At 38.4% G+C, this 23,423-nt stretch overlaps 1 protein-coding gene across 2 annotated transcripts in view; it reads left to right on the top strand.

Annotated features, from left to right (window-relative positions):
• LOC113053988 (talin-1-like) overlaps positions 1-23,423 on the top strand; it is a 66,191-nt gene that overhangs the window by 12,619 nt on the left and 30,149 nt on the right. For both annotated transcript variants that reach the window (XM_026219182.1, XM_026219181.1), the window contains exons 2-18: positions 11,538-11,694; positions 12,842-12,939; positions 13,398-13,527; positions 14,022-14,174; positions 14,476-14,618; positions 14,981-15,108; positions 15,432-15,492; positions 15,591-15,695; positions 15,772-15,927; positions 16,886-16,987; positions 18,417-18,493; positions 18,583-18,763; positions 18,848-18,961; positions 19,076-19,393; positions 20,045-20,143; positions 22,530-22,697; positions 22,778-23,072. In XM_026219182.1, the coding sequence (XP_026074967.1) occupies positions 11,565-11,694; positions 12,842-12,939; positions 13,398-13,527; positions 14,022-14,174; positions 14,476-14,618; positions 14,981-15,108; positions 15,432-15,492; positions 15,591-15,695; positions 15,772-15,927; positions 16,886-16,987; positions 18,417-18,493; positions 18,583-18,763; positions 18,848-18,961; positions 19,076-19,393; positions 20,045-20,143; positions 22,530-22,697; positions 22,778-23,072 (2,458 nt within the window). In that variant the 5' untranslated portion in view covers positions 11,538-11,564. The remainder of the gene's footprint in view (positions 1-11,537; positions 11,695-12,841; positions 12,940-13,397; positions 13,528-14,021; positions 14,175-14,475; positions 14,619-14,980; positions 15,109-15,431; positions 15,493-15,590; positions 15,696-15,771; positions 15,928-16,885; positions 16,988-18,416; positions 18,494-18,582; positions 18,764-18,847; positions 18,962-19,075; positions 19,394-20,044; positions 20,144-22,529; positions 22,698-22,777; positions 23,073-23,423) is intronic.

The following is a 23,423-nucleotide window of genomic DNA, read 5'->3' as shown; positions in this document are numbered from 1 at the left end:
AATACTGTCATATCATAAACACAGACACTCAAAGATCTTCATGGCAGCCCATTAAAATAAATGTTTGGTTTACATGAGTAAATTGACAATATATAAAGCTACTGTTGTAGCCTACAGTAATAATAATACATCTCTATAATAATAATAATTATGCCTAGATGGTTGCTTGTTTTTTACTTGTTTTTTACTTGTTAGAGATTATCTGATTAATAGATCTTTTTTATATTCCTAGACTTATTTGTTGCAGTTTTTTTATACAGTTATATTGTAAAACTTAAATACCTTTTTTAGTTTGCGGTGTTAGATTTTTGGCTGCATTTGAAGTTCTTTTTTGCATAAGAAAATAAATAATACTGTCAAATTCATGTTAGATAATAAAAATACTGTAATAAATACAGTAGTTCACCATGTATTTGTTCATGTTTTATTGAGGGATCTGTCTGAAGCACACCATAAAAAAATTCTAGCAATTTACACAGGGCTAGTAGTATATACAGCTGTATATACAGATATACACCCAGGTATCGGATCAGTACTCGGTATCGGCCGATACCCTGAGCCCAGGTATCGGAATCGGTATCGGGAAGAGAAAAAGGGTATCGGAACATCTCTAATATATACTAGTGTCTGTGAATATTAAACTGCAAAATACTATTTAAATATTACTCCCGCAAAATCTACATCTCTGTGGGTGACTGGCACAGATGCGCGAGAGCTCGCTGTTTTGTAGCTCGCTGTTTTGTAGTCTCTGCTGTGTGTCATGAGGACACGAACGCATAAACCGTCACTTCATGAGAATTTACCGTTTCATTTGAGAATACTGTCATATCATAAACACAGACACTCAAAGATCTTCATGGCAGCCCATTAAAATAAATGTTTGGTTTACATGAGTAAATTGACAATATATAAAGCTACTGTTGTAGCCTACAGTAATAATAATACATCTCTATAATAATAATAATTATGCCTAGATGGTTGCTTGTTTTTTACTTGTTTTTTACTTGTTAGAGATTATCTGATTAATAGATCTTTTTTTATATTCCTAGACTTATTTGTTGCAGTTTTTTTATACAGTTATATTGTAAAACTTAAATACCTTTTTTAGTTTGCGGTGTTAGATTTTTGGCTGCATTTGAAGTTCTTTTTTGCATAAGAAAATAAATAATACTGTCAAATTCATGTTAGATAATAAAAATACTGTAATAAATACAGTAGTTCACCATGTATTTGTTCATGTTTTATTGAGGGATCTGTCTGAAGCACACCATAAAAAAATTCTAGCAATTTACACAGGGCTAGTAGTATATACAGCTGTATATACAGATATACACCCAGGTATCGGATCAGTACTCGGTATCGGCCGATACCCTGAGCCCAGGTATCGGAATCGGTATCGGGAAGAGAAAAAGGGTATCGGAACATCTCTAGTCATGGCAGGAGGAAGCGACTCACTTCCAGGATTTTTCTTTCTGTCTGGCCGTTTGATTGAGGGTGATAACCTGATGACAGACTAATGGTCAGAAGCACGGAGAAAGATTTCCATACTCGGGAGATAAATTGTGGACCCCGATCCGAAACTATATCCTCTGGAATGAATGGTAGTTGACGCCTACTCGCATATGACTTTTACCAACAAAAAAAGTGTCTTAGAAAACCAAAATCAATATATTGAGTAAACAAGATGATTTTCACATAATTTAGAAAGAAAAATTCTAGGCTACAAGCTCCAGTTCCCAAAAGTCCTGGGAACCAATGTTATGTATGTGTTTTATGGCCTTATTCAAGTGTTTTAATATTTTTAGTTTTTCACTAACCACGCATAACATTTTTTTTTTTTTTCAAAAATACAATCATGTACATGCATTTCACATCCCTCGTCCATACTCACTCCGTGACTGGATACTTGACAACCTAGGAATTTGATGGTTGTTTTGTGAAATTCACATTTTTCAGCTTTAACAAATAGGGTGTGTCGAAGTAATCTTTCCAACACTTCTTTAACATGCTGAACATGGGCGACAGGGTCACTTGAATAGATGAAAATGTCATCAATGTATACTATCACAAAACGATTTTGCATAAAGTCCTGGAATACGGACGGCGCAATGACTAGGCCATACGGCATCACCAAGTATTCCCACTGACCAGTAGGGGTCACAAAAGCCGTCTTCCACTCGTTGCGTCACGTATTCGGATAAGATTATAAGCACTAGTGCCGCTGGGACGAGGGGAAGAGGATAACAAAATTTTCAGATGATGGCATTTAACCCTCTGTAATCAATACAGGGTCGAAGTCCTCCGTCTTTTTTTGCCACAAAGAAGAATGGTGAAGCAGCAGGGGAAGTTGATTGCATCTCATGGGTTGCATCTCGAAAAATAAGTTCACTCTTGAGGAGGAATCCTTTGCACTCATGTGCCCCACCAGAGAACGGATTAGGGTTGGCCATAGGGACTGTGGTTACGGTAGCCGAACTTGAATCTGTGATGGTGCCGTGAGATGTTTGTAGTAGCTCCGCTCAAAGTATGTCCAACAGGCTCTGGATCCTGTTGAGACACCTTGAATATATCGGTCCAACGGAGACAGTTTCAAGGTTAAATGGAACAGTTTATTGAAATGGCAAAGAGTTAAGGGTCAATGGCAGATAAATTGAAGCTCGTAGGGAAACCACAGTCACACTCCGGAATACAAAACTCCACCGAAGATGAAGATTATGATGATGATAGAAATCTGTTAAATAAACAATAGTCCACAATAGCTCACAATGTAGTTCACTTAGACGAGACCGGACAGAGAGTGTGTGTCTGTGGCTGATTTATATAGAACAGAGATAATGAGAGGGCGACAGGTGCAGCAAATCAAAAGTCTGGTGATTGTGATCGGGGATAAGGAGTAGTGTGTGTGGAAGGACCTGGCGCATCCATGACATAAAGCATTTCTTATTTATTAAAGTCATAAAACGTATACAATTTAAAAACTATTTATTAAACGTAACTGATATCATATTTTAGGGCCCTGTAAAATGTGTTTTATTTGTTTTTCAAATTGTCTTTTTCTTTTTTTTTTACAAATTCTGTGTTTTCCATTTTAAGTTTTATGGTTACCGTGGTTTAATTTTTAATAATCAAAAAGCACGCCTAATTAAATGGAATATTTATGAATGAAAAAATATTACAAAAATAATGTTTTAATATTTTTTATTAATATTGTAAATAAAAATAATAATAATGTTATTGTTGTGTTTTTGTTGTTATATTAATGCAAATATTACACAAAATAAGAAATATTACATTTGTTATATATTACTGTAAAAAATAAATGGATGGAGCATTTAATAATAATAATTGCAATCACAATTTTTATCAGAAAATCGTTATGTAGGCCATTTCTTTCCTCATAACGTGCAGCCCTATTATTATAACACTTTTAAATTTGACTGTCAGTGATCTGTGTGAGCTGCGTTACTGAAGGGGTTTGATGAGAACTTGAGTTTGTGTAATTATAAATAAACAGTAGAGCTAATTGTTGATTAGGAGATTAGTTTTGGGTCTTAATATCAGATATGAGTTTGTGTAAAGGGTTTTGAGTCTCAGTAGCGGAAGTGAAGTAGTAATTGCAGCTCAGGTCAGGAACTTCCTCATCTGTCTAAACACAGGGAGGGTTCAGCTACAGGAAGAAACATTATGAGAACGATAAAACTCAAGCCAAGAAGTCTCAAAACTCTGTGAAAATAGACCTAACTGTAAATGAGTTCTGAAGATTTGAATGCAGAAATATTTACAGAAAGATGAAAGTTTAATAAGTCCACACATTAGTTTCCTTTACATCTAAGTATCTCAAGTTTACTTGAGATTTGTATTCCCTGCTTTTCCACGAGCTAAACGTTCCCTCCCTTCCTGAGCTCAGCTGTAATTGCACAGGATGCAGCGTTGCAAGAGTGTGTGTGTGTGTGTGTGTGTGTGTGTAAGTGTGCCTCCACTGCGCCTGCAGATAACTGAAATTCCCTTTTATGGCAGTGAAGCGCCTTTCATACAGGAAATGACATCACTGCATGCTGGGCTAGAGTGAGCGCTGCTGTAGTGCACACTCTGGGACCTGTGACGCTGCGTGTGCTGGTCAGGCTGAGCGTGGGACGTGTGTTTCGTCTGTGAGCCGTTACTCACACATGAGCGTTAGCTTCACAGCCGCTCTCCACAGTCGGGTTTGTTTAGGTCAAGAGCTGATGGGAATATTTACCACTGAAACGTCACAGGCTTTAAGTGTGTTAAACATTAAATGAAAGAGTTGGCCAACAGCATGAAATACTTCTGTAATGTGACTTATTTTCAAGGGAAACAGGATGTTAAATGAGAGAAACTGTGTAGAGTGGCACAGTAATTATTTGAATTTGATCATAAGTTAAACCATGAAATGACAGGGGATAGGAAACCAATCAAATATTGACTGATAAGTAAATACACACAGCTGTCATATTATCTTTATGTATTTAATAACAACTTGACAAAGCCTTGTAATACAGTATATTTCTTCACAGGTTTACAGTATGTTTCCTGATATAGATAACTTTTATACTGTGACTATAAAAAACATTCATATCTTGGCAGCTTATTTTTTAATGATCAAATACACAAATAAACAGTCAGTGTGTTTTTTATTTAAAGTCTTCTGTTCAGTTTAAAGTAATTTTAATAATTAAAAAGAATGTCTAACCAATTAAATTAATACAACTTCTAAAATTTCATAATTTATTCAAATGTCATAATCCCCAGCTAAATGTTTTCCCCCAGAAATTATGTCAGTTTATTTATTTTTATTTGGATTCTGTGTATGATTTAATACACTTTTATTGTCAAAAATGGTGATAATCACATAATTGCATAAAACCTTTAAGAATTTAATCTTAATCTAATCAGACTTAATTTGGAACAGTTCTGTTTTTGGCAACAACAGAGGTTTTATTAGAAATTGTGTAATACTGTGTGATAAAATAATGTTTGAACAAACTTTATTATTGTTATTGTTTCAATTATCTTTGAAACATTTAACGTTTTTATTATACAATGGTCATACATTTCTGTTGTTAAGTCAAACTTAATTTGTGCAGGTTGTAGACCTTTGAGTTTGTGTGTGTGTTGATGCTTGAGTTTGTGTAGCAGATGACATCTCGCTGCTTATTAACACAGACGCGCAGAAAATATTACAATAGCAGTCTTTCTGCGTTTTAATATTACAGGCACTTGTCTACATCACAATTTGATTGAAAGTACAGCTATTCTTTTCATGCATTCATCAAAATTTGGACGATTTCTGTGACATTCTGCACTTGAGGGTACATCAGCACGACTCTCAGTGTTTGTCACATTTGGAGGGCCCTAACTATTTGATCTTTTTCCATGACTTGGTGAAGCTGGTGTTACGGTTCCTCTGTCTGTGGCCTCTGTACGACTGCTTTGAGTCAGCATCACTTTCTCTGACAGTTGGCCCAGTTCCTGCTGGTGTGAGGAGATCTCTGTCAGGCGCTGGACTCCAGAGTTAACGCTCGCAGGGGTCTGTGTTTATGAATCAGGGACACGTACCTCCAGGCCAATACTTCACATCACCGTTAACATGCCTTCCCAGCGTTGAGTGTCCCTTCAGCAGTCTTCACACATTCTTCTAGAAGAGCACTAGCGTCTGAGCAAGTCAAGCATAGCCAGAGTTATGATGATTATGTCCTTCTCCAGACTCGGACAGGAGGGACAGAAGTCTCTTAAGTTAGTTCAGGCTTATGGGCTTGACATGACATGAGGATGAGCGTTTGACCAGCCAATCAAATCTGATCAGATTCCTCACGTAATAAGGAAATGTTTTTCTGCATGTATAGTAAACTTGCTCTGAGAAATGGGAAGTTAGCACCTGACAACAAGCAAATGCACCCAATGTTTCCACATTTCCTGCAGCGTGTGTTGGATTGGTGTGTGATGGAGAAGTTTCCTGCAGCATGCATCTGTTGTGCTGTGTTTACATGTTCTCTAACGCTCTGCTGTTTACTCCCTCAAATACTTCTGATAGTACGTGTGCAGACTCGGCCGTCTTTATATCTGCATGCTCAACATCAACAGTCAGATTTCTTCAAAAAAGAAAAAGAAAGGAGGAATGAACGTGAACTTGAATAGGTCTGAGTCGGTTTTTTATAAAAGTGTGAAAATATCTTAAAAGCTGTTGAGATGTAATTCTTTGAGTACAGATGTTAGTCATGTTGGTGCATATTTAATTTGGACTGGACTGAAAACAAGCCTGTGAGGGAAGTAGAAGTACCTTTTTTTTTAACTTTTCAGTTTTTGTTCTTTGTTTAGCAGTTTTTCAGCTACATTCAAAAGATTTCAAGACACTTAGTAGACACAAACTTCGTGAAGCGTTTTTTTTTAAATGTGTATGTGATCTAGAAACTTAAATGCTGGGTTGTTTAAACCCAACTTTGGGTTAAATATGGACAAACCTAACCTTTGAGTTACACTTTTATGTTACATTTTTAACCCAAAAGTTGGGTTAGCCCATATTTGACCCAAGGTTGGGTTGAAACAACTCAGCATTTATTTGAGAGTGTGTGTAAAAGCCCATTCACCCCAAGCATGATAACTAATGATAATCATAACTAGAGAAGTCCACACCACAGCTGTAACGTAATCGACACAAAGAAACGATATTGTTGCAATCACTTGCAGAGCTATTTTCTTTTCTTTTCCAGCTGATGATTGATAAAAAACATTAAAAGCCAGCCAGAATCCATATAACTTTAAACAGCTCGAGTATGTGAGGCAGCAGATGACAAAAGCAGCGTTTACTTTGAATAAACACAAATGCTAGTTTAGTTATAACTTCACTTGTGCTGAATTCTCTGACCCCTCTAAGGTTTATTCCTATAATCTCATATACACCAGAGTTATTTCATCGAATCCTCCGAACGCTCGTCCTATGGGTCGGGTCACGTGATTGCTATAGTCTATTCCTGTGTCTCGGTTGGGAAACTCCCTGGACAGTTGGTTATTTTAGCTCTTTTAAAGAAGCGCCTGGTGAATTTGCTGTAATTGTGTAAATGTGTGGCAGTGCAGCACAGGAATGTGTTATTTTCTGAGTGTTATCAGCGGTAATATGTTCCTCACACACATCCGCAGCTCTTTCTGTGTTTGACAGATCTTCAGACGGACCTCTGGACAAACACATCAGTGTGAGAGACAGAATTATAAACAGACCTGGTGAATCACGCTCTCAGTCCAGACCAAGAGTTTGGAAACGTTACTATTTTTTTATGTTTTTGAAAGAGGTTTCTTCTGCTCATCATGCCTGCATTTATTTGATAAAAAATACAACAAAAAAAATTAATATTGTGATATATTATTACAATTTAAAATAACTGTTTTTAAATGTATTTTATTTTAAATTATCATTTATTTCTGTGATGCAAAGCTGAATTTTTTCTGCATCAAGCCTGCATTTATTTGATAAAAAATACAAAAAAAATTTTTAATATTGTGATATATTATTAAAATTTAAAATAATTGTTTTTAAATGTATTTTATTTTAAATTATCATTTATTTCTGTGATGCAAAGCTGAATTTTTACTCTAGGTTTTCATCATTTCTAATGTGATAATCATTCCTGGCAGCTGTAGGCATGTGATGGGCACACTTATTAAAGAGACACAGCCATGTAGACACCGCTGTATGAAGAGATTAAAAATACTTCACAACCACAGTTTGTGCTGATGTACTTTGCATTGCCTTCAACCTTGTGCAACGTTCAGACCGGCTTGTGTAATCCTTTCTCTCATTCTCATTCAGTAAGTGTGTTTGTTTCCTGTTGCGTTGCTCTTTGACACACGTGTGAAGCGTCAGTTTAAGGTCTGTAGCTCTGTGGGACTCTCAGGATCACTGTGTTCAGTACAGGATTCACTCGGAGGACACACACAACCAAAAATAGACTATACCACAACCCCACATCGATTTTGAGCCGGGTTTCATCCACTTGCTTTTTTGATGGCTGACTCAAACACACTGTTGATTAGAGCAGCTTTGCCTTTGAATGAAATGAACCCACATATATTGTTTCTTAATGGCCTGAAATGATTGATAGAATAAGTACAGCACAATTCCAGGCTCTCACACACACAGAACAGTGTTCATGAAAAGATTTCCTTGTTCAGCGGTTTCGTTTCCTTCAGTCCAGACGCTCTCATGCTGTTCCTGTAATTGAGCGGTAAAGACACAGTAAATGTTATCAAACCATGTAATTAACCGTACTGGCGAAACTCTTTTGAGGTTGCTGATATTAATAGGAAAGCGTGTTTTAGTATTTACTAAGTAGTCTAGTTTTTTTATAATTAGATGTTAAATAATGAATCAAGACATTTGTGTGGGAGCTAAAGGGTGATTGATCATGAGCCGGTCTCTGGCCTTCAGCATTCAGTCCAGTTTAACTGAAGCAGACCACACTTTTCTTGTGCTATTCTATGCAGAAAGCGTCTTTTGAACGCATGCTGTATGAATAGCTACTTCCCTTTTCGTTGTCTCTGCTGCCTGTTACCAGAAAAGATTGTATCAGTTGCTTTTATCAGCGTCATTTCAGTGTCATTTTATCACTGGCGGAGTACAACAGCGCTTTTGTGGCATCCACTACTCTGACAATACATTGCTAGACAATTACAGTCAGACTCTTTTTTCTTTTTTTTATGGTTTTGTTTTGTTTGTCCATATGAACAGTTGGGGGTCATTCTGACAAAATTTATTTGTTTGGTTAAAAGCAGTGGAATAATGACGTATATGATGCACAAGATGCTACTAAAAATGGCAGACAGATTGAAATTGAAATCGTGTTGAGAGGAGTGGATTGAAGATTTTTTTTTTTATTCGTACTATAGGATATATATAAAGACTTTCACACACGTGCAGTCATGTAGAAATGGCGTTATTCTGTCCCTGCGGCAAGTAGGTTGCACCTCGACAGATAGTTTAACAGCATGAGCGCTGAAGAAAAAATGGAAACTTGGTCTTTTACTTGAAATCTTCAGTTGCACAACATCGTTTTTCTTTTTTAACAGAAGAAATTCAATAAACAACTTACAGACGATGGCCTCTGGCATGAAATAACAAGAATATAGCTTTTATCGGGAGACATTTACTGCTGCATCACTGATGTTGTGAAGTGAAATCCAAGATGGCTGCCATGACTTCTAACCTAAGTCACATGATGCGCCTCAACCAATAAAATCAATTCAAAATTATATGACTATACAGTCAGAACAGGCATGGAAAGCCGATGTTGTTGTTGAATATAATAAATGACTGTCGTGTCGATCTGAAATTCACTCGTCGTCTGCTTTTTAAAACAAAGAAAAGAGGATGGTTAATATGCGGAAACGGCAGGAAACTGTGTATTTGTGCAGTGTGTGCATCTCAAATGATTACGTCTGATTTGAAGCTTGTGAAATCGACCAGATTGAACATTTCATTCCAACTGTAACAAAAGGTGTGTTTGTAAATGCGCTGTTCAAAATGCTGCTTCAGGAACCAGCTCACAAGGTGCATTTCTTCATCCTACAGGACTGGATGAAGCGCTAGATGACCTGAAGGACAGCAGGGAGGTCCAGCATCTTTCTTCTTCTTACTCAACATAAAAGTTACAGGCTATATGTGCAGCCACAAGCTTAATTCCTTTAGGAGGCTCTTGAGGCATGGAAATTACACACATCAACTTTAACACCAACTTGTCAAGTAGCCGTGTTTTGCACAGCCCTAGTGTTCTTATGCTGAGGGTATGTTGTAATATCAGAATTGCATTGTTTTCTTCCTTCACGAGACCTTGTTTTTGGTGGGAGTGTTAGACTGGAGTATGAAGGGAATGTGTGGAGAAATGTCCCTCCTCAACTCCTCCCCCAAAACACAGACACACGACTCGGATCGGGCAGCTGGAATGCATCCCCGGAGAGCAGACACACACACACACACACACACACACACACACACCCTCCTCAGGAATGTGTGTCCATTCCCTGCTCAGCTTCTGAACACAGCGGAGCTCATCACACTGGGATTCAGAGCAGATTTGGGACCGTGTTCTTAGGTGAACCTAAGGAAATGACCATCGGCTCATATCGAAGACTACAGGACTTAAAAGTGGATGAATGAATAACAAGATGGATATATTATGTGATGAACTGTTGCCTTCAGTCTGTCAAACCAGGAATTTATAGGACGTATTATTAATATGGCTCACAATGACAACATTTAGAGCTGCTTTAATTAATAAATGATTACATTTGTGTCATTTTTGTCATGTTTGCAGTGAAATCTACTAATAATCTACAAAATATAAAAATGTGATGCACAGATTTTTTTTTTAATAGAAACCAAAATAAAAAAGTTAATTTTTCCTTAAACCGAAACAGAAAATCAAGTTTATTTAATAATCAATCAATTAATCAAATTTATTGAAGAATCAACTCACAATTCAAATAAAAACTGAGCTGTATAAAAACATTGCATTTTCACGTGAGGCTGTTTTTATTTCTTGACGTTTTCTGAAGACATTTAACATGCAAACTTGCTAATAATACTAAATCATGATCATAAAACATCAATTAAGACAAGAAACATTCTGCAATGGTGTAGTTTTATGTTATATTTTAGTTTCTGACCAATGCCTGGTTCCTGTTTTTATCGATTCTGCGTGATGTGGACGAGGGACTTCTTCTTTGCCATAACAGCAGTTTCTGTTTCTTCTGGCATCTACACTTTTATATTTTCTTTTCAGTGTTGGCTCAACTTCATTGAGAAAGATTGTGCTATATTATACAGTAGCTCATATCCCATATAGCTCAGCATTCCTCCGCTTCACCGAGGTGTTTTCCCACAGCTGGGGGTTTTTTCTTGGGTTAACCGAGTTAACAATTTGGCTTTTTAAACAGTTTTCTTATTTCTTTAAAACAATATTTGTCTTTTACATAGCCCTGACCTCACGTAGAGGACTCATACGCTTGATTTCTCTCTCTCTGATGTGGATTTGATTTCTGATTTGATTTGTCCAGAATTACAGTGGACATGTACGAGTGATCGTGTGATGCTCTGCCTTTGCCTTTGCCTTACTTGACTCTCAATTAAAATAGATTTTTAAGTAAAAGTGAAAAAGGACTTACTTTGTTCCTTGTTTCTGATAAAATCTGCGAGTGAAATCCCCCTCTAACAGGGAAGTTCAGCCTCTCGGTGTTTTTTTCTCATGCAATAATTGCATCAACAACAGAAAAAATGTAAAACAAAAAAAATAACTATATTTGGCATAGCATTTTATTAAACTTAGTACGTAAACTTGTGTTAGTATTTAGATACTAAACAGAGTAGGGTAAACTGTAACTGTTTTCTGAAAGTTGTTTCGTGTTACTTTGACACTGTCCTGCAATCTGTTTCAAAATGCAGTTGCTCAATAGATAAAGTTATTCATTAGACTTCATCCTGGATAATGTCAGCCTGGAAGCAGTGTTGAGAGTTTGTGTGTGTTTTGCAGGTGTAGCAGTGTCCCGTAGTGTCAGTCATGGTGGCGCTGTCGCTGAAGATCGGGGTGGGGAACGTGGTGAAGACCATGCAGTTCGAGCCCTCCACCGTGGTGTACGACGCCTGTCGAATGATCAGAGAGAGAGTCCCAGAAGCACAGCTCGGCCAGCGTGAGTCCACCAGCAGACACCTGACCACATCTCACATGCACTGGACGCTTTCATCTGGATCGCACTGCTATTAAACATTTGATGCTCATGTCAGATTGAACAACGGTCAAATTAAAAGCACAATTAAAAACACATTTTATATTTCCACTTAATTAAATGAAAAATTATTGATTTTAACAGTAATAAAAAGAATACACACTCTGTGACTGATACAAGTATCGTCATAGAATATAAATTGTTTGATCACAGTTTGGAAATCGGTTTCCTTTAAATGAATTTCAAGATCTGCGATTAAATTACCCATTGTCCCTCTTATTAAAGCTGTTAATGTCATGCAAAAATTATATTCTATCTCCAGTTAAACAATTTTTATATTGTACAGAATGAATCATTGAGCTGAATCCACCGTCGCTCATCACATATCACCATCAAAAACGGATTAACTTAGAAAACTTTCATCACATGCTGTGCCGTCGTGTCACATCTGATGTTACACTGGATGCATGTTATCTGTAGGGGGGTTTTCTGTTAGTTTTATTGCACATACATTTTGGCTTTAAATAAGATCAGTTAATCATTCACTGTAAATCTTCCTCTCTCCCACATTTCATAAAAACTTCTCAATACATAGCCTACAGCTGTCATGAGCAGCAACACTAGTCAAATTATCCATATTTGGCTAAAGTCCCAGAATAATATCTCTGATTTTGGTTTCTCTTCTTAGTGTTCGTTCCACCCAAATTCTCTTCCTTCCAAAGAGGGAAGAGAGAAAAAATACCAGAGAAGCCAAAACCTAAATCTAGTTTGTGCTGCGGCGCTATAATGGGCCTGTATCAGGGAGCGGCTGGGTCCCAGGTGTTATGTAATAGTCCTCAGTACTGCTCTACATGCTTGTCTTAACCTGCGAGTCATTCGTCTGTTTGACAGACTGCTTTCGTCCCAAACTCAGCAGCTTATGTAGAATGTATAGCAGTCTTAAAGGAACACTACACTATTTTTGAAAATAGGCTAATTTTCCAACTCCCCTAGAGTTAAACAGTTGAGTTTTACCATTTTTGAATCCGTTCAGCTGATCTCCGGGTCTGACAGTCTTATTATGTTGTAAAACGCAATCTGAGCACCCACTAACTCTTCTGTGTCCTTGCAGCCAGTGACTATGGCTTGTTCCTGTCAGACGAGGACCCAAAGAAAGGCATTTGGTTAGAGGCAGGCAAAGCCCTGGACTACTACATGCTGAGAAATGGAGTGAGTCTGGAATATTTCAAATAAAAATGTCAAGGAAAGTAATTCAAGTAAAATACCACATACAATAATGTTCCTTGTAAGTTCAGTCTCTATAAAATGTTTCCTTGTCTAGTAATCAGAAATAAAAAATCAAAATTGTGAAATGTATGTCCATTGTTTCTATATTTGCATTGTGATTGACTTGAGAAAAATTACATTTTAAGTAAGGGTCTGTTTTTATGTACTATCAGGTTAATATAATAGATTTCAGATTGTTCCCATTAACTTTTTTTATTTTATTTGACCGATGCTCCAAAGTAATTTACAGTTACATTTTATCAGTCGGTACACTGGCAATCAGCACTTTAACTTAATATTTCAAATATTTCAAACGTATTTAAGATAAAGTAGACAACACTAGTGTACATAATATGCTGGGTTTTATAAAGGATATTTCATAAGAACATATATTTTTTTAGGACACTCTGGAGTACAAAAAGAAACAGAGGCCCCTGAAGATCCGCATGTTGGATGGAACTGTTAAAACAGTCATGGTGGATGACTCCAAAATCGTCAGTGACATGCTAATGACCATCTGTGCCAGAATAGGTAAGTTAGTGTCCATATGAGGAGTGAAACTCCATTCTCCATATTTGTATGCCAGATCTCTCCTGGTTTATATTATACATGGATAACAGGTCTTACCAAGTCAGCTGGATTATCTCACTGTACTCACTGAGTGATCTCACCACTGGGGTACCACAGGGTTCAGTGATCGGACCGCTGTTTTTATTTACACCATATCACATAAGATAGTCTTCCAGTCACATAGGTCCTGTTTTCACTTGGTATTAAGATATTTTTGGTGATCCAAAAAGAAGTGGTCAGTGCTAAATATAGGTGGAAACGGTCTAAAAGATTTGAGATCAGAACTAAAGCTACATTTGAATTTAGTCAGAAAGTTTTAAGATTCTAAATGCATGTCTGCAACGACCCTTAATGGAGGTCTGTAAAGTTATGTTTAGAGGTTTACTTGAATTATTATGAGCCCTGAGAAGCAGTTTGAATGCAATGAGAGAATAAAAACACTTTTGGTTTCTCAGGCATCACAAACTCTGACGAGTACTCACTGGTGCGTGACGTGGGAGAGGAAAAGAAAGAAGAGACCATGGGGACACTGAAAAGAGACAAGACCCTACTGAGGGATGACAAAAAAATGGAGAAACTCAAACAGAAACTTCACACAGATGATGAGTGTATGTTGCATTAGCAGTTCTTCAAAACAATACATGCAGTATATTCTAAACCTGTTCACTGTAAGGAAGTATGAGAAGTAGAAAATGTATAATCTCATGTATTCTAGATTCTTTTTGACTGAATTTCTTTACTGTGCGCTCTGAAAAATCCATTGCAAATCCATAGAATTATAGTTTTGGTTTGGCAAAGATCATGAGGAACAAGAAATCAGTCAAATGTGTTCAAACATTCACGTTTGGATGATTTTTGGAATCTAGCTGAATTTACTGATGTCAAAGCTGTATTTGAACGTATTTTCAGTGAATTGGTTGGATCATGGACGGACGCTGCGAGAGCAGGGGGTCGAGGAGACTGAGATGCTGCTTCTCAGGAGAAAGTTCTTCTATTCGGACCAGAATGTGGATTCCAGGGACCCAGTACAGCTCAACCTGCTCTATGTGCAGGTAAACACCACAGAAGTTTTCATAATCATGTCCTAACGTCATTTGTAAAGTGAATGATAGCTATACACAGTGTTAGAAGGAAATTAGGGAGAGCTTGTTTCTCTTTGGATCAGCTCTGAGGGTTTTTGTCCTGAGTGACAGGACATTCTGTTAATTACCTGATTTCTATTTCTGTGGCATTGTGAAGGGGAAGCCACGCTCATTTTGAAATCTCATTGGCCTAAAAACACACTCTACGTAACTATGTTAAATATCAAATATGGTCTGATTGGCTGTAGCTGTGATGCTTTGTGCTTCTTGTTCACTTCTGGTGTAGACACAAACGTATCATGCCGTGTCTGCTAACTTTATTTGTATCCCAGGCCCGTGATGACATCCTGAACGGCTCCCACCCGGTCTCCTTCGATAAGGCCTGTGAGTTCGCCGGATACCAGTGCCAGATCCAGTTCGGAGACCACAATGAGTCGAAACACAAACCTGGATTCCTCGAGTGAGTGAGCTCAGCGCATTTCTGTTACTCCTTCTGTATTGGTTTAGTGGCATATCATTTTTTTTATTTGGTGTGTTTGGTGTTATAATATATAAAAACATTCAATCACCTCATTGTTTGGTAGTTAATGCCATCAGAAATCTGCATTTCTCAAACTGCATGAGAACAGAAACACAGGCCTTAAAATGACAACATTTGTCTACATTTACATCCGTTGTCAAGTTTACTATTGATCAGTCACTATATATAAAATCATCAGTCCAGACTGCTTTAATTCTCAAAACATTCATTAAAAGAAATCACTTCCTGTCTGTCTCATCCAGTTTGAAAGAATTCTTGCCCAAAGAGTACATCAAGAACAAGGGCGAGAAGAGAATCTTCCAGGTAAGATTATGCAGGTTATGTGTAATTCAATATTTTTCATACCCATGTTAGGCACCGCTATATGAATCATAATTTAATGATAAACCCTTCTCTTTAAGGCACACAAAAACTGCCAAAACATGACCGAGATTGAGGCCAAAGTCAGCTACGTCAAACTGGCCAGATCTCTGAAAACCTATGGAGTGTCCTTCTTCTTAGTCAAGGTAACATCTCATACCATATCTGAGCTCTAATAGTAATGCTTTCTTGTGTCAATGCTGATGGTTATTCTCTTTACAGGAAAAAATGAAAGGAAAGAACAAGCTTGTGCCGCGTCTGTTGGGCATCACTAAAGAGTGTGTGATGAGAGTGGATGAGAAGACCAAAGAAGTGATACAGGAGTGGAGTCTGACCAACATCAAACGCTGGGCGGCGTCTCCCAAGAGCTTCACCCTGGTACACACACACTCCTATAAACACACACACACTGTTACGATCATAACTCACACATGGCACTGTGATTGTGATGTGTGCTAACCGTGGAATAGTTTGTGTGTCACAGTTCTGTAAATACTTGCTGGTTTGTTTAACCACCTCATGGATCGTTTAGGTTGAAAAATGACAATTCTTTCATATTTTCAATAAAATTCCATCATTTATGTCCTTCTTTGAAAGTCCACGTAACCAAAATGTTAAAGTTTCAAAAAGCCCTGAAAGAAATCCTAAAAACGGTCCAGAAGTCGTTGGAGTCGGAGCGTGGTGTGCTGTAATAGTTTTGTGATGTTGCCCTGGCAGGGAGTTTATTATTATTATGATGACTTTACTTCATTTTTACCTTATGATTCAGATCAGCGTCCACAGGAAGTTTGATCCCTGTTCAGATCATATTTTTAGCTCTGACATCAAGTTTGTGTATCTGACGTGGGTTACACTTTATTTATGAACTCTGAAAAGAACAGATTTCCAAACTTTTGTCAGCTGACCCCCTTTGAACTGAATTATTCACTGTTAATATTTCATTAAAGAAATGTTTATAGATCGCTGATGCCAGTTCTTAGGCACAAAATAAACAAGTAATATATCTTGTGTTTTTATTTTTTCAATCAAATTAAATGTTTTTTTTTTCTTGCTGCACTGATTTCTCAAATTTAGTGAATTAGGTTGGATCTATTCCATCCATGCTTTGTAATTTCACCATGAATATTAAACAAATGAAGTAAAAGGAATAATTATGACAATAATTTGACAATATTTGCTCATTTTGTACAGCCTTGTGCATGAATTCCCCGCTTCACTATTAACTTTAAATGACTTTATCTTCTAAGCAGTTGTTTTACTGTTGGGTGTTTTATAGTTTGGCGTATTAGTGACACGTTTTAAGTGTCATGTCATGTGTTTAATCTTTCTTCTTCAGGACTTTGGAGACTATCAGGATGGTTACTACTCTGTTCAGACCACTGAAGGAGAGCAGATCGCACAACTCATCGCTGGTTACATCGACATCATTCTCAAAAAGGTGACATGCCACAACCAATCTGATTCTGAACTGAATAAATCATGTGAAGCCTGACACTTACTTTTGATTTCATGTATTTATTGGACTCGCAAGACTAGAAGGGTTTCTGAGTTTATTCAGCCTCTGACGGATAATACACACAAAACTGGAAACTGGCTGTCATTACACAACTTCTAGGAGTAAGAGCACACAGGGTTATGTGTTAACATATGTTATATGTTAAGTTTACACCGTACCAGGTTAATACAAGTGCAGGGGTCAGACATCCGATCGTTTTCTTCAGTTTAATCAGTGTTTTCTTATCAAACCATTTGCAGAGACTGATCCATTGTTATTGCCAAACTAATTATTGTGGTATGAACTATTTTAAGGCCTTAAGAAATCCCTTAGTGACTAAACCTTTTCAGTTACTTCTGAAGGGGTTGTTACAGTAAGTCAACTTGACTGAAGCAGCTTCACAGAAAGTCATGTTGTTCATATTTATAACACCTTAATCATAATCTTGATTCGTGAGTTGTGTAATACAGTTACATGTGATGATACAGGCGGTCAGTGATTAGAGACTTGCTATATATTATATATCGGCCTGCTTGAGTGTATCTGCAGATAAAGTTGAATATAATATATATGTAACTTTATATATAGAGCTATGTGAGAATACATTTAGTGATGAGATAAATAATCACATGACCGAGATCTGCAGGGTAGTAAGCGTTAGATAAGTGTACTGTATTTATGCAGATAAAGTAGTATGTGTTATATATCCAACTTTTAAAATATTTGCGGGTAGCAGTGATATGGTTTACATTTTTCAGAGATATAAGATTAAAACAGTTGAGATGCACTTAAAGTGAGCGTATGTGCGTGTTTCAGGGTACGGTTGGACGTACTTATAGTAGCTGTTTAATTTGTAATCATTTATTAATGTTTTAATTAATTGAGTTATGAGTTTGTAATGTGTTAATATATTGATAATTCTGAAACACATCAACTGGCCACTGCCCAAACTAATGGTGCATTGATTTACATGTCTCTGTCTGTCTAAGTGGGCATCTCCTGGACAGAATCAGCTGCATCCAGACTTTATACTGGTACAAAGGTTTGAGACGCACATTATCTGCAACCGCAGCCAATCCTAATGGGCCTTTCATTAGAAACACTCCCTTCAAAACCATTCAGCTGCTCGTTTCCCAATAGTCCTGTGGTCTGTAGATGCTGATGATGTTCTTAGGATTGATGGAGCGCTGTTATTAAGCAGGTCTTATTCTTGTCATCCCAGTCTGATTGCTACTGGTTGTGTAATGCGTCTGTGTGAAGTTGCTGCTGCTGGTTCTCTGTGGCGTGAGGAATTTCTCAACAAACCTTCATGTTTGAGCGGTCGAAGTATCTTTCCCTAACTCACTGCTTCTGGAAACCCCTTTATCTGCAGAAAAAGAGCAAAGATCACTTCGGCCAGGAGGGCGATGAGGAATCAACCATGTTGGAGGACTCCGTGGCTCCCAAAAAGTGAGCCTCTTTTGATAGTTCAGTAAAATGACAGAAGTCTCAGTCGGGGCATCAGGCCTGAAGGTAACCTGCAAGGTGTCATGCTTCAGGTCAACAGTTCTCCAGCAGCAGTTTAATACGATGGGGAGGGTGGAGACGGGCTCCGTCGCCCTGCCGGCCATCATCCGCTCTGGTGCCGGAGGTCCGGAGAGCTTCCAGATGGGCTCCATGCCACAGGCCAAACAGCAAACCACCACAGGACAGATGCACCGAGGACACATGCCCCCTCTGGTCAGATGTACACATGCACACACACACACAGCTTGGTCTGTTTGGGCCGTGCTGTGAGCTGTCGGTGTTCTCTGTATCTTGCAGACGTCAGCTCAGCAGGCGTTGACCGGCACCATTAACTCCAGTATGCAGGCGGTGCAGGCGGTGCAGGCCACCCTCAATGAGTTTGATGCCCTGCCTCCTCTGGGCACTGATGCGGTGAGATGCATTATACACACACACGTATATGTATTGGGTTAGTTTTGACCCAGGTGAAAAATAACCATGTCTTTTTTCAAAATGCATTAAACCACATCTCTCTCTGATGTTTAGGCGTCTCAAGCATGGAGGAAGAACAAAATGGACGAGTCCAAACATGAGATTCACTCTCAGGTGGACGCCATCACTGCAGGAACGGCCTCCATGGTCAATCTGACTGCAGGTGACCCAGCGGAGACCGATTACACGGCTGTGGGCTGTGCGGTCACCACCATCTCCTCCAACCTGACCGAGATGTCTAAGGGGGTCAGACTGCTGGCGGCGCTGATGGAGGACGAGGGAGGAAACGGCCAGCAGCTGCTGGGAGCCGCCAAGAACCTGGCGTGTGCGGTGTCTGATATGCTGAAGACCGCTCAGCCCGGCAGTACTGAGGTATCAGCGCTAGCGCTCAGAGAACACAAGGCATTGAGGGTTGATCGGGTGGATTCAGTAAGTGAGACTGGGGATCGTAAGGAGTTCAGTGGTTGTGTTTTGGGAAATGATTCTGCTTCCCCTAAAGGTTTTCTGAAGAAATGAAAACCCAAACCCTAAACAAACACTACCATTCAAACGTTTGGGGTCCATAAAATAAGACCACTCCTAAGAGCCACATATATACAAAAAAAAAAGTTTTGTGAAATATTAAACTATTTGAAGTATAATTTATTTCTGTGATGCGCAGCTGTATTTTTAGCATCATCTGATCCTTTAGAAATCATTCTTCATGTCATTCTTCATTGTTGCTGTTTATTATTCATGTGGAAACCATGACTCCTTTTTTTTTTGAGGATTCTTTAATAAACAGAAAGTTTAAACGAACAGCATTTATTTGAAATGGAAATATTTGTAACATTCTAAATGTGTACTCCATCTTTTGATCAGTTTAATGAATCCGTGCTTTAATTAAAATTGCTTTAAAGTAGTGTAGTTAAAACTTTACTACTATTTTCTATTTATTTATTTTTTTGCTGTCTTGCACGCATTGCATTGTCCTTTGGAGAATGGTAATAACTGTCTAAACCTGTATGTTCTGTGTGTCTTCAGCCGCGGCAGATCCTCCTGCAGGCAGCGGGTAATGTGGGTCAGACCAGCGGTGAACTCCTGCAGCAGATCGGAGAGTCCGACGCCGACCAGCAGTTCCAGGTGTGACACACACACACACACACACACACACACACACACTGACCTGTGTTCTCATCAGTCTGGAGGTACAGCAGTGTTCACACACTCCAGACAGACACGCTGGAGTCAAATGCTGGTAACGACACATAGAAAGAACAATCACTATTCACCAGCCAATCAAACGAATGAAGCCGGGATCATTATAAATCAGTGCTTTATTGATCACTGATCTCGTATAGTTACTCTGAGACTGTCAGATCATGGTGATGGGTCTCTATAATCTCTATAATAATAAATCCTTTCATTATGAAACACCATTTCTCTGCATGATAGAATTCATCATTTAATCACAATTCTCTCTATTCTATCTTTGCATATTTATATATGAATATTTAGTGAGATTAGGAGGAGCTTCTTGTTGTAGAAAGCATTTCTCCTGCATATTTTCAATCATGAATGTCTATACATATATTCATTGAAAGATAAACTTTTTCCCCAATGTTTAGAAGTACATTAGTCTACAGTTATTGCTGTTAAAGCACATGAGCATGATTGTGTTTTCCTGATGACAGACGTACAGTATGTGTGTGCTCGTGGATCTTACAGCTGTAACAGTTGAAATGGTTCTGAAGGTTTTGTCTGTTCTAATGTGATAATATTCAAAACAAGCCGTCTGTGTTTGGTTGAGAACGTCTTATCACCCTTTACACAGCCGAACTGAAGAGGAAGTTTGCTGCTACAGTCGAGTGTGCGTGTCCTTTTTTGGACAGAACGCTTATCAGAACAAGTTTAACGCATTGGTAACGTGAAGTTTAACGGATATCATACTGAGCAGGACATTTCTAGTGCCGCCCTGCCCTTTATGTTCAGTGCTTGTTCTCTGAAGCGTTTCTAGTGCTTCTAGCGCTGTATCTGACAGCTTTACACTTCCTCTCTGACTCATTCTCAAAGTTTTTTCTGCAGAGTATTTATTAGCAACAAATTAATTAATGTTTTTTTTATTTATTTATATTAGCTTGAATTTGTTGTGTATGTGATTTTCTTCCATATTTTATGATGGCAAAATTAGAGCGCAAATTCATGCAAAGTCATTAGAAAATTAAAATGAGACATGCAATTTTTCATGTACAACAAAGGACATGACTACTGTTTTGAACTCTCTTGCAGAGATCACTATGCACTTAACCAATATAACATAAATCAGCTCGCACTTTACCAGTGCGAGCTGTCTTTAAAAGGGTCATTCTGAATTTACTCACATTGTTGCTAATAATATGTGTAATTTTAATAATATGCTACAAAAACTGTTAAATTAGAAAAATGCGAAAGTGTCTATGATTTATGATATGTGACCCATGACCACAAGACCAGTCAGAAGGGTCAATTTGATAGTATAAATGAGATTGATACATCATAAATAATCTTTCCATTGATGTATGGTTTGTTATGATAGGACAATATTTGTCTGAGAAAAATCTAAATATCAAGAAAATCATCTTTAAAGTTGTCCAAATGAAGTTCTTAGCCATGCATATTACTAATGATAATATACATTTGATATATTTATGGTAGGAGATTTACAAAATATGACCTTTACTTAATACCCTAAAGAAAAAGGGATAATTTTGACTAGGGCTGTGCGATTAATCAGAATCGGAATAAAATCGCGATTTGAGCGTGCGCGATTTCTAAATCGCTTTATAGCACGACTTTCCGCTGCTTTTTTTAACAGAGCAAAGAGATCTTCGTGTGAGTGGAAAGATTCGCGCTCGTGCATTATTTTAATGTGCTTTCGCATTAAAATAACGCACTCTCGCGGCTGCTTCTGAACCGCGTACACATAACTTACTGTATACACACTGCAGACGGAGTACGTGTGAACCTGTATAATGTATAACAAATCTATTTCAACACCTGAGGCACCGCTACAGTGAGCTCTATCACCAATGCATGGCAAAAAAGAAAAAAAATCCCTGGACACGGGTTTTATTTTATTATTAATATTCTTTTTTGCCGTATAGACATTTAGTTTGACATCTTTACTCAGTGATTATTTTGACTTACGTCTGTTCTAGAGACATGTTACAACTTTTTGATAGAGCTCTCATCGGTTTTCTTTTGGAAATATGTTTCAAATTTATACTAAATGCATTTATGCATTAAAGCATGTCTGTGTTTGTCAAAAACGTGATTAAGATCGAAATCGCTAAATTGATCAAAAAAATCATTATAGGTTTTTTTTTGTCCATATTGCACAGCCCTAATTTTGACCCATACAATGTATTTTTGCCTGCTGCTACAAATATACCCCAGTATATACACGTACTATATATGTCTAATTAAGTTAACTAACTTGTTTATGTATCTGTGTGTGTGTGTGTGTGTGTGTGTGTGTGTGTGTGTGCAGGACATGTTGATGCAGTTGGCGAAGGCTGTGGCTAATGCAGCGGCGGCTCTGGTGTTAAAGGCCAAGAATGTGGCTCAGAAATCAGAGGATTCAGCTCAACAGAACCGAGTGATCGCTGCTGCCACGCAGTGTGCCCTGTCCACGTCACAGCTGGTGGCCTGCACACGAGTGAGCGTTCACACCCTCTCGTCCACAGACGGACTCGCTGACCTCCGCTGATGCTCCTGCGTGTGTTTTCTCTGTTTCAGGTGGTGGCTCCCACCATCAGCTCACCTGTGTGTCAGGAGCAGCTGGTGGAGGCCGGGAAGCTGGTGGCTAAGTCTGTGGAGGGCTGTGTGGAGGCGTCACAGGGGGCGACCAATGACGAGCAGCTGCTCCGACAGGTGGGCGTGGCTGCCACCGGTGTCAGTCAGGCTCTTAATGAGCTGCTGCAGCACATCAGACAGTACGCCAGCGCAGGACAGCCAATCGGACGGCACGGAGCCGCCACTGACCGCATCCTGGACGTGACGGATAACATCTTCAGCTCCATGGGGGACGCAGGTACTAGGAGCATGTTTGAGCTGTTTCTTCACTGTCTGCCCGTATATCAGCTACCCTAGTGCTCCAGACAGGAAGTGAAAGTGTTTAGGAGTTTTTATTCATTATAAAAAATTGGTATTCATTTTGAGGAATATTAAATGAGTAAATGCATGTTCACGCAGCGCACACAACACCTCTACACTCACTCCTGATTTCTCTCAACTTCAGTCAATACATGAGAACCCTGCTGTTACTTGTTTGAAGAAGACACTTGGATATTTAGTTGTTTTGTTGTAAATTGAAAAGTAATGCGATACTTGTTATTTGAAAAATGTAATCTGATTACATTACTCTTTGTTGCTTTTAATGTAT

This window comes from Carassius auratus, chromosome 35 (genome assembly GCF_003368295.1).
Source record: "Carassius auratus strain Wakin chromosome 35, ASM336829v1, whole genome shotgun sequence".
NCBI classification, from domain to species: Eukaryota; Metazoa; Chordata; class Actinopteri; order Cypriniformes; family Cyprinidae; genus Carassius; species Carassius auratus.
This window is presented reverse-complemented; position numbering and strand designations above follow the sequence as displayed.